The 11933-nt window shown below is 37.4% G+C and overlaps 1 protein-coding gene across 1 annotated transcript in view; it reads left to right on the top strand.

Moving 5' to 3' along the window:
* CNTN5 (contactin 5) overlaps positions 1-11933 on the top strand; it is a gene marked incomplete at both ends in the record, with an annotated part of 137862 nt that overhangs the window by 85680 nt on the left and 40249 nt on the right. Inside the window, 2 exons of the mRNA XM_010154386.1 lie at positions 10932-11059; positions 11367-11542. Coding sequence (XP_010152688.1) covers positions 10932-11059; positions 11367-11542 — 304 coding nt within the window. The remainder of the gene's footprint in view (positions 1-10931; positions 11060-11366; positions 11543-11933) is intronic.

Below are 11933 nucleotides of genomic sequence, written 5' to 3'. Positions count from 1 at the left end.
GAAAGAGAAATCCTGACATAGTGAACTAGGAAATGACAGGCAAAGCTGAGGCCATCTGTGACTATCTGATTTAAGGACACATTCATACTACTGGCTTTACCCTTGCCAGGTCCCTGGGAAATAGTCACTTGGTCTAACAGATTCATGGAGTACAAGTCATTAAAAAGAGATCGAAGTACTTTTGAATGGCTATAGAAAATGATTCTGTGTGCAAAAGTGAGATGTGGTTATACAGTAAGCAAAAGGGTCTCACTTCATTCACTACTCCTCTCTGCCATCATGAGAAGGGAGCGTGCTACAGTTATATAAACTTATAAAATGGGTCTTTCTGATTAGTCTATCTGTATATTTATATGACACAACTGCATATCTGGCAGTGGGTTATTCCCAGTGACACAGTAACTCTCTCATCTTATTTCCTGTACTCTATGTTCCTAGCTTCATGCCAATGTCATTGATAATGCACTTTGTAGGTAAGGTTAGGGAAGAAGAGAGTTGGGGCAACATTTAAGAAGGCCATATCATGCTGTATTGTACAGGAAAAGAGATTTAGGGACAAAAGATTGAGCAGGGGAAAAAAAATACTGAAGAAAGCAAATAAAGTTTATGAAAATGGGGAAGATTATATCACTGAAGAAGTATCATGTTTTTGTTTCAGTGCTGGTGAAAGAAGATGCATATTTATTGAGGCTGTTCATATGAAAAGAGACAGGAAGTCTTGGAGTTGTGTGCCACATGAATGCCCAGTGCTGCTTTGACTCTCTCAAACAGCAAACGAGCCAGTTTTAGCATTAGAGTTTTCCATTAGAGTTGCAGCAGCAGAAATCTTACAGTGATAGCGCATGGGAAGCTATGCCACCCGTCTGTAGGTGTGACACAGCTGATGCCACACAATTTGCTGCTGCCTCTAGTCCAATGTGGGATCCTCTCCAATGCCAGCTTTCAGTTGGTCATGTGCTACCATGGGGAGACCTTATTGCAGCCTTCCAGTACCTGAAGGGGCCTACAAGAAAGCTGGTGGGAGGGACTTTTTACAAGGGCCTGTAGTGACAGGACAAGGGGTAACAGGTTTAAATTGAAAGTGGGGAGGTTTAGATTGGATATCAGGAAGAAGTTCTTCCTGGAGAGGGTGGGGAGGCACTGGCACAGGTTGCCCAGAGAAGCTGTGGATGCCCCATCCCTGGCAGCGTTCAAGGCCAGGCTGGACGAGGCTTTGAGCACCCTGGTCTAGTGGAAGGTGTCCCTGCCCATGGCAGGGGGGTTGGAACTAGATGATCTTTAAGGTCCCTTCCAACCCACACCCTTCTGTGATTCTACCACAGACATGACTGTTTAAATCTTGAAATTAGAAACCCACAATGGATCACCTGTATCATCTGGGAGTATGTGGGACCAACAGTGGGACATAATGATGTGTACCCAGACTTACCGTGATGAATAAGTTCAGAGGCACTAAATCCCATTCAGCAGAGAACCTGTGGCAGACAGCAGCAAGAGAAATACAAGAACAATTGCATCTTCTCCCCAAGTGCTTCTCACTGGTTTTTGTTGGCTCCCTCGTCCTCTCCAGGCTGTGTAACTGTCACAGTTTTCCATCATTGTAAAAGCAGTTACAGACATTGAGAGACAGGAGGTAGAGGCTGTGGATGGATGGTTTGTGCATAAATGAAAGTGGGCTGAGCCTGACAGCACCCTATTTTTCACACAGAGCTTGTCTCAAAGAGGTCTATGACTATGTCATTGCGCATGATGGGGCACCCCAGTCTAAAACAAGAACCATCTTTGGGAGACGCATGGCACAGTAGCCAAGATATAGCCAACAAATTCTTTTCCTTGCATCATTATTACTGTCACTTACACTCTATTGCACATAACTTACGTCTCCAGGGTAAATCCATCTGTTCTCTTTCATGCACCGTGATACAGCTGTAGATAGGTATGTCAGCTTTAAAGAGAAGTATTTCCAAGTGAACTGTTATTGCAACTTGTAATCAAAATCTTTTGAGTCGTGGCTAAAGCGCAAAGTATTCCAAAGCATGCTCAAGCTTTTAAGGTTCAAACAACCCTAATCAATAGATTGTTTTCCAGTAAGAACTTTGTACCCTTTTCATCCTTAGCATTAGTGGCAATAGACTTCTCTGGAAGGAAAATGTGTCTTTTCAACTGCCTTTTCCAAGTTAAAAGACTGCATTTTACCGTGTGACACTTAAAAAAAAAAATCTTATTTTACCTAATTTTCCAGCAGTAGTATCAGATTTCTTCCAGAATGCAAAATTAATTCAACTTACCTGAAAACTGCTTGCAATAGGATGCTAGTCCATTACAGTCAAAATTCCCTTTACAATTCCTCCAGTCCAGAAGCATTTTTGTGCTGATCCAATGCTTTTAAACTGCATGGCTTCCAGTTCCTCCTGTTCATTGTCCATTCTGTGTCCATTGGGGTAGATGCACTTCAGCTGGGCTACTGATCCTGTCAAGCACTAAAGACAGCACTAAAAAGAAGAACACAGCACCATCAGGGTGTTCTTAAACAATGCATATTAATTTTTTACAAACTACATTGTTTTCTTGTCTTTTTTTTTTTTTAATTTGAGAGCAAGGGTCTAATGAAGAAGTGATCAATTGTTCTCATCTACCCAACTCTTCTATTCACATGAAAGCAGTAACAGTATGTCTAACAAAATAATTTTTCAAGAAGGTGAGAAATATTAAATTTCATTGTTGTGTTACATGGAAATACCATTTGCAGTTAATATTCTAGTGGTGTTGCTGTAGAACATGAATCAACGATGGAAAGCAGGTTCCATATGACTGGACGTTATTACAACACTTACAATAATAACGCTTTAGCTAGGTGACTGCTGCCCTGAGCATATGAAAACTTCCCATGTAAACATCTAATTAACTGTCTTAAATTTACAAGAATCTCATTTCAATGAAATTAAAGTTTCTGCTGTTCACATTATACTGTTGAAGTTAATTTTAACACTTCAAGCATTGCACAGCTTGGCTGGTTTGAGCTGTGTCTTCATCCAGTATAAATCAAAGTAGATCCATGTAGTTGAAGGAAATTGTCATTTTACACTGGATAAAGATCTGCCCCCTTGAGCACCTGGTCTGTTTGAATTTACCTCTTGCATACCAACTCTACCTACAAGTACTAATGTTGCTTTTCTAGCCATCAAGTGAAACATGATGGAAATATCTTAAAGTAACAAGTTTTTCCATGTGTTTTTCTTTTCCTGAGGGAATTATGTAGTCCTACAAGCACTTTGTTATTTCTAAAGCTTGTGAGGAAAATGGAGTAAGTTAATAATTTATTGCTGTCACTTAGGAACATGGAAAAAAATATTGTGATAAAAATCTTTTCCTTGAAAAGGAACCTTTTCTAAGTAGCAGAATATATCTGACATTGAAATAGTGTGTAAAAAAGAGGAAATAAATTTAATTATTTAAAATATTAAAATATTAAAATATATTTTAATTTTAAATGGATCAAGAGTACACTATTAATTTTAAAACACTATAGAAGTATATTTTCAGCATTTTAGAGTAATTTCAGCATGTTTAGAGATATATTGTACTAAACCAAACATATTTTTAAAAAGCTGTTAAAACAACTTTTGGACTACAATGCAGAGCAGAAGGGAGCTTAAATGGCCTCTCCTACCCTCTGGGACACTTATGCTGAGATATCTTCCGGTGAATTCTTTCAGTGTTTTCTTCTTTACAGAAGACCAAACACATTTTGGAGCAAAATATTTGAACCAAATGGCAAGGTGCCAATTAGCAAAGTGATGCTAAATTTTCAAAATGTTTCAAAATATTCAACTGATCTCTCTTGTTTGAGTGTACCAGTGAAAATATAGAATAATTAAAAAGTCTTCTTGCTTGTTTAATTTCTGTAGGTAATACATTACTGATTTGAACTTCTGTTCCATTTGTAGTTAAGATCTCATTCAGTTTAATACATTAGCAGATTTTTAATTTTAGGACCTTTGTATCACCCCTGACATTAATGTTATTAAGAGAGTCTTTAAAGCAAACTATGTGCTTAAGTACTGGTCTGAATAAAGTCATTAATATGAAGTACTGTAAAATCAATAATAACCAGCCAATAATAACCACTCCAAGAGACCATGTTAATTCTGACATGGCAGTAGTTTCCAGCCTTTACTGCTCAGCAGCACTGCAGAAATCACACCTGTTGCCCGTGCTTAAAACAGAAGCTACATTTGTCAACAAGAACTGACTTTCAGTGTCAGCCACTTGAAATTTTATTTACATATGTGCAAACCATTTGCACCAGCAAGAGCTGTGTATTTTTATGCACAAAAGTTACTGTCCAGCAAACAGCAAGGACAAAATGAGAGGCCCATTTGTGGCTCTTTTGAAAAAAATGCCCTAAGACTGTTCGCATAGATTAGCTTAAATAGAGCTGCAAATAGTTTGCAGTACATTAGTGATAAGTCTTAGGATATTCCAATGACCTAATATATTGCACACAGAAATTTCACCATTATAAATATTTAAAAATCTGAAATGAAGAAAATTCAAATAATTCTGTGTTTTGCCAAGGGACTGGGCCAAACATAGTCTTGTTTCTAATTGAGGCAACAATATTTAAATAAAAATACTCTATCTAATATGATAGTTTAAAAAAAAGTAAGGCACATGACATTCGGCTTACTTAAGTGGTTTTATTATAGCAATAACTCATATCCATTTTCTATGAGAGTTAGAGGTTTGTACATCTATTATGAAGGAGCAAGTGAAAGCAAGGAGAAATCAGAAAGAGCCCACAGCCGTTCAAAGAGAAATAAAGGTTTCAACTATTTACAAATACTTGTCCTGATTCCTTGAAATCTACATTAAAGTATACTGACAGATCCCATATCCAAGCTAATGTGAAATGGCAGATTGCTCAAATCAGAATACTGTAAGTGGCCACAAGCTAAATGAGTCAGTGCAGCTTCTCTCCATTTGCATCTTTAAAGTTCTTATTTCCAGCATCCACACAAACCAATTTCGTACTCCTGTTTTTTCCCCCCAATGAGTAATGCATGGGAAAAATTTCTAACCACTTCAATAACTTCGAGTTTTCTTTTACCTGATTACTAGGTGTTAAAGTCTGCAAAGCTTTTAACTAATTGTAATGCTTTCCTGACTTCTGCAATTATTTTTCTGAAGTCCTATAGAAATTGACTTTAATATGAAAGATAAAGTCAAAATACAATTAAAAAAAAAAAAAGGAAAACAGAGAGAAGTGTGTATAGCCTAATCAAACTACTCACTGCTAATTCTTCCTTTCCACCAAAATTGGCCACACAATTGACATCTAATTTTTCTTACTCTGCAATTGTTATTTTAAGAATATGAAGCTCCAAGTGTAAGCTGTTTGGCATTCATTTCTATTAAGATCCAATCACTGTGTCACTGTCTCTGCTGCAAGTCCTTGGTAAAATCCTGGCGGTTGTGTAGGAATCGTAACTTTTGCTGCCTTCACCGCTCAGCTCTTTCAGCAGACAGACTCCAGTGTCCATTGCAGAATTTTTAGACAATTTCTTGCTACAGCATCAAGACACTGTTCATGAGAATCTGCTATGAATGATGCAACAGAATGAAACATATATTTTCCCCTTCTCATTATCTTAATCTTGATCGAAATGTCTGCTCACTGATTTTACATGTGATAGGAAGAACAAATGCCAACCCTGGTCCTGGTGGGTCAAGGTAAACCTGTCCCTGGTGATAAAGAAAGATGAGAATTTCTACTATCTAAATCAGTATGTCCTCAATTAACTGCAAATAATATCTGAGAACTTCATGGTGGTTGGAACCAGATATTAATGAATTAATAATTTGTTGGTAAGACAGTAGAGCAGTAGAAGTATCCAGACTACTAATACATTTCATTTATCCTTAAGAATTAATCAAAGGAAAAAGAATCATAAAAATATGACAGGCAGAATATATCTCCTTTTTTTATACCAAATTAATGATGACTGTATTTTCTACTTCTTTTATCTTTCCCCCCAAAATAAGGCCAAAAATTGTTTGTCTTCTGTGTGTAAAACAACAGGAAGAAATAGCTTGTTATTTTTCAATCAAAACATTATAAAGGATACTGCTTTAAAATCCTACCAAAGTCAGCATATGAGCAACTTTTAAATATTATAGAATCATAGAATCACAGGATGGTTTGGGTTGGAAGGTACCTTAAAAATCATCCAGTTCCAACCCCCCTGCCATGGGCAGGGACACCTTGCACTAGACCAGGTTGCTCAAAGCCTCGTCCAGCCTGGCCTTGAACACTTCCAGGGATGGGGCATCCACAGCTTCTCTGGGCAACCTGTGCCAGTGCTTCACCACCCTCTCCGTGAAGAACTTCTTCCTGATATCTAATCTAAACCTCCCCGCTTTCAATTTAACCCTGTTCCCCCTTGTCCTGTCACTACAGGCCCTTGTAACAAGTCCCCCCCACCAGGTTTCTTCTTGGCCCCTTCAGGTACTGGAAGGTGTTGCAAGGTCTGCCTGGAGACTTCTCTTCTCCAGGGTGAACAAGCCCAATTCTCTCAGCCTTTCTTCAACATTATAGTAAGGTTACAGATATGTGATTCCAAACTTGCTGATATTCTCGACAAGAAACACACAGGCATTGCAAGCTGGGCATCCAACAGCTGCAATATTTCAGATTAAATCATAGTGGAAAAATATAATACACACAGATACCAGATATACTTTGAAATTCACATTCTATTTCAATTTAGATCTTTTCATTATAATTTGTTAGGGGTTTAGCTTCCTGGACATGCAGTGTGCAGTGAAGCTTGTGGTTAACTGATTTCTGAGAGAGCCTGTGTTTCAGTTCAAAAACCAGCATCACACGTGGTGCTCACCACCACCATCATGAGCAAACTTTATATCCCTATTAGACATTCTGACATTACACTATGGGCTTGAGTCAGCTACCCACACACAATGTCCTGCTGCCCTTTGGGAGTTCTGCGGTATCATACTGGCTCGCATCCAGACTTTGAAAAGACACACATGCACCTGCTGTAAACCTCTGTGTCTGTGCTGTAAACTGTTGAATCCTCTCATAGTCAGCCCTGTGTAGGTGCCTTGGATACCTTACAGCTGTTTCTATATGGGCAGTTAGTTTGGAGCAGCACAACACTGACACTGCCCACACTGCCTAGCTCTGAGTTTCTCTTCTGAATACTAGTCCTATTCCACAGCCTGGATGCATATTTGTAGCTGAAAAGCAATGCACTCCTCAGACATCCCTCCCAGTGTAGTATCAGCTGCAGTTCATGCACTCAGGCTGCTTCATTTTACAAACCTAAGCCACAGCAACTGGGGACAATGGGGAAATTAATTTCCAAGTCATGCTGTTGATGTGAACAGCATCTTGGATTTTGCCCTTCAAAAGATGTGAGGTCATAATGGGCACTTACATCTGAGGAACTAAGTCAAGATTTGAGGATGAGAGTCAGTTCCAGGTTCAGATATCTGAGTGTAGATATCTACAACATGAATTAGACATCTAAACATTTTTACTGTTAATAGAGGTTCCGCTGACTACTGACAAGATTTATGAACTAACATGTAAAATAGGAACTCACTTGCAGGCACCTTAGCTTTCATTTTACAAACAACGTCTAGGACAAAAGTTTTTCTGTCATCCTGATTATCCTCCTCAGTCATACGAATTTCAGCATGAAACTCATGCTTGAAACCCATGGAAATAAAATCAGCATTTATATTTTCTAGAAAATATTTCTTATTAAATATTATAAAAACTTCATTTCATTCTGTGACTCAGATTCAAATTCAGTTAAATCATGTTGAATTTTATTTCATATTCATTTTCTGTCATATCTTGATTATTCTTTCCTAATAATTCCTGCTAAAATCTTTGTTGTTATTGATCTTAAGCCAACATGCTTATTAACTCCAAGGCATTAACACTCATCTCTTTTTCTCCATGTTATTAGACAAATGAAAACTCTTTTCTACAGCAACACAAAGGTCATGTACTAATTTTTTCAGAGTCCTAAGATGGACAAAAGCTCTATCTTTATGTGATTACAATTAGATTTTCTTACACTTAAATCAATAATCTCCAAATTATCACCTTGATCTCTCCTCCATTGTTTCTCTATCTATTCATCTGTCGTGATCTTTACCTCAGTTTCTATTAAATTAATAATCTAGGGTTTTTTCGTAAATTATCCTTAACTTGACCCCAACCCCATTTCTTCCCACTTTGCTTCTCTTTTATTTATGAAGCTAAACCCCCTTTTGCTATGGTATTTTCTTATTAAAATATGTAGTCATACTACACAGGTGGTCTCTCCATGACTGAGAGAGATTGGCAGGGAAGGAGGAGAAGTCTATGTTCCTGCTGTGTGCAGCAAGTGTTATATGAGTAAAACACATTTCAGTTTCCACCATAACCAGCCTCTGGCTTTTTTCCGAAACACAAAAAAAGGAAGAACAGATGAATGGTATGCATTTTAAGGAAAGTATTAATTCCTGAGCCAAATAATTCACCAGTTAATGTGTTTGAAATTTCTTTGATTGAGCAATTACTCTTTTCCTCATGGATACCAAGAGCTTTTAGCTAAACAGAAATGTAGCTGATAATATGTATAACATTCATTAGATAATCTTCCATATGCATCTAACTTTCTTTTCCTCCGAGCTCAGAATGAAAAACAGTTTTGTATCAGGACTTATGTTGTGTATAAGGTTTTATAATTTGTAAACCCTGTAGAAGTGTCCTTTCATTTGTCTGATGCTGACAGTATATTGATGAAAACTATTACTGTTCTGCAAATGCTATTGTCATACTAATGATACGATGTCCCCAGAGCATTGATCACAGAACTTGATAGGAAAACAAAACTTAGACCAAGATGAAAGGAAGGAAGCTTACATCCCTATGAGTTCTTAAAGCAGATTGTTCTTCAAAGGTGTGACATATCATACTTCAAAGGTGTGACATATTATAGCAGAATTTCAGGCCTTCTTATTTGTTGGGAAAAAACACCCAAACCACTATACTCTGGTCAGAGGCATTTGCTTGCTTAATATAATTATGTTTTCTATAAAATTAGCTTTAGACAAAAATGTGACTCAAATACAGATACATATATGTTTAGAGCAAGATGGGAGATACATCATCAGATTGCACTAGAGAATCAAAGAGTTCACATGTCCTTCCACTGCCCCATTCACTTTTGAAGCTATCATTTTCTTCTGTCTCTCTGCTGAGAGCAGTGAGTGGTTTCACAGTTTAAGTGAATAGAGGTACATTTTTCACTGGAATGAAATTCTGTTTTCTCCACCACAATGTTTATAAACCTCAGATAATAAAACACCATTTTTCACAAGCAGAGTCAGAGAATAGGGGGTATTACTCTTTTTCCAGAAAAAATAAAAAAAGTATGCAGTCTGATATTACCGATTTAGTTTGAGCATATTATTGAGTCTTAGGCCTTTGGTAAATCACTCCTAGTTTAAATCAAACGTAATTCAGCTTTGCATTTTAATACATCGATCCTGGAAAGGGAATTCCTTCCCTTTCTTTGGCTGCTGAAGGCCCCAGTGCAGACCTGTTAATCAAGATGATCAAAGCAACTTCCTCCTGGTTAAATATTTCTCAAGAGTAATCCACAACATAGTACCCTTCATGATTTCTGATCATACCTCAGTAGGGGACTGATAGAGAAGTGCTAGTCACTACATTAGCAGATAGAAAGCCCTCTCTGGAGAGGTGCACCTAAAAATCTAACGGTCACTAGGGAAGAGCCACCCACCTACTTAGGCTTTTTATCATAGAGGTGTCTTACCTTACTTTAAAAACACAGGAGAATCAAGCATTCCATCATCTGCTCCTCCACTTCTGGATGATACTTGAAAGCACTTGCTGATCAGAGGGCTTGCCTTCCAGAGGGCTTCCAGAGGGCTTCCAGCCTATATCTCCCATGTCCTTTGAGAGAGCCATAACTACTACCCAGCATGGGAAAAGATATACAGTATCTGCAAGCAGGGCTTGGCTTAAATGCCATCCATTTAGGCTTGTAGTTCTTCTCTGTCAGAAAGGAGCAATGATTATTTACCTCTGCTCCAGGGCTGCAGCTTTAACATATAATATATTCAGGGGCTTTGTCATTTTAGAACAGCAAAAATGTTTTAATTTTCACCTCTATGTAACTTCATGGACTTTATGATTAATATTGTGTACGCAAAGCTGAAGCTTGAAACTCTTAAATGTAAATGTTTGAGCAACATTTCTCGCAAGCATACTTCCATGGGGTTACTTACCTAGAGATGTAGTGGAGCTGCAGTCATACAAGTCTCCAGGAAAAAAAAAAAAAGCTGAGCTACAAACAAGCAGAGATTATTTAAATCCCTATGCTACACTGTGTAGTGATGCCATAAATCATATTTTGACCAGACACAATTAATTTATTTTTTTTTCTAGCCCTCTTTTACATTTTACTTCCCATTCTTTTCAGATTTGATTTTTAAGGTCATTTTTTTCTAAATGGAATAGCCTGTGCTTGATATTGAAAAGTGATCTGACAATAATATTGCAGTGAAACTTTGAAGACAAATTATGAAGAATCACCTTTTTTACTTTTTTACAGAAGGTTCATTAAATTTCACTACTGATAAGAGTCAAAGGATACTAATCCACTGATGCCTCCCTGAAACTATTTGAATTAAGCAAGGAGAAGTAAAATGGGTCTATTACAACCTCTTTTAAACAGAAGAGAATTCAATTATCATCTTCATCATCCCTTGCTACAGAGGCAGCAGTCCTTAATCCTATTTATTAGGTCTAAAAGTTGTTATTACAGAATTTGACTTCTAAGACAGAAGATGTATCTATATATTTATATATTTATCCTTTTCAGAATAACTATTCTTCCACATGGGAGCCTGCGAATCCTGAATGCTTCCAAGTCTGATGAAGGACGGTACTTATGCCAAGGTGTAAATGTATTTGGATCTGCAGAAATCATTGCAACCGTATCTGTTAAAGGTATGAAAAAATATTTTGGTGATAATTGTGGGGTTTTTTTACTATTATTACATTATTGCTTAGAAACCCCAGGCAACCATACAACAGCATTTTACAGGCAGAATAAAAAAGCATTTCCAACAAGATAGGAGGGCTAACCTCCTATCAAACAATGGACTCTTGTGTCATATTGCATACTCCAGCTGTTATATCATAGATGTATGTCAGAAGAATTAATATAGACTAATCAGAACTCAATCATATTATTTTCGCCATACACTATAATTGGACTTCCATTTAAATGTTCCTAATGCTTCTATGTTTCAAGAACCTACAAGAATAGAACTGACTCCCAAGAAGATAGAGTTAACGGTTGGAGAAAGCATTGTCCTCAGTTGCAAAGCCCTTCATGACAGCACACTAGATGTCACTTTCTATTGGACACTCAACGGGCAGCCAATTGACTTTGAAAAAGAAGGTGGACACTTTGAGAGCATCAAGGCAGTAAGTGACCATGTGTTTGTCATCTGTGTGCTGTGAATTGATAAAAATATGTATGAGTTTACATGTTTTCCATTTACCAAATTCTGACCAAATTGGAAGTTACCTAGTTTCAATAATGTTGGAAGGAAATGCTAGCTAGAGAAGGTGCAAAATACAGGTCACTAGAATTACTTCAAGTAACTTTAATTAAGAAGGTATTAAATGTAAACTTATACATACTATTATTAGTGAGGCATCTGATTGTCTTTGTAAGGGAACAGAAAGTAGTTTGAATCAAATCCTTCTTGCATTTTAATATAGAAAGGATGCTGCTATAGACATTTATGTCCTTCTCACAGCTAGCATGGCTCTTGGAATGCCCTCATCTCCCAGTATTTCTACTTGCCTAGCA

Source organism: Eurypyga helias, unplaced genomic scaffold (genome assembly GCF_000690775.1).
Source record: "Eurypyga helias isolate BGI_N326 unplaced genomic scaffold, ASM69077v1 scaffold8276, whole genome shotgun sequence".
NCBI classification, from domain to species: domain Eukaryota; kingdom Metazoa; phylum Chordata; class Aves; order Eurypygiformes; family Eurypygidae; genus Eurypyga; species Eurypyga helias.
The sequence above is the reverse complement of the archived record's forward strand: the minus strand, read 5'-3'. Positions and strand labels throughout refer to the sequence as shown.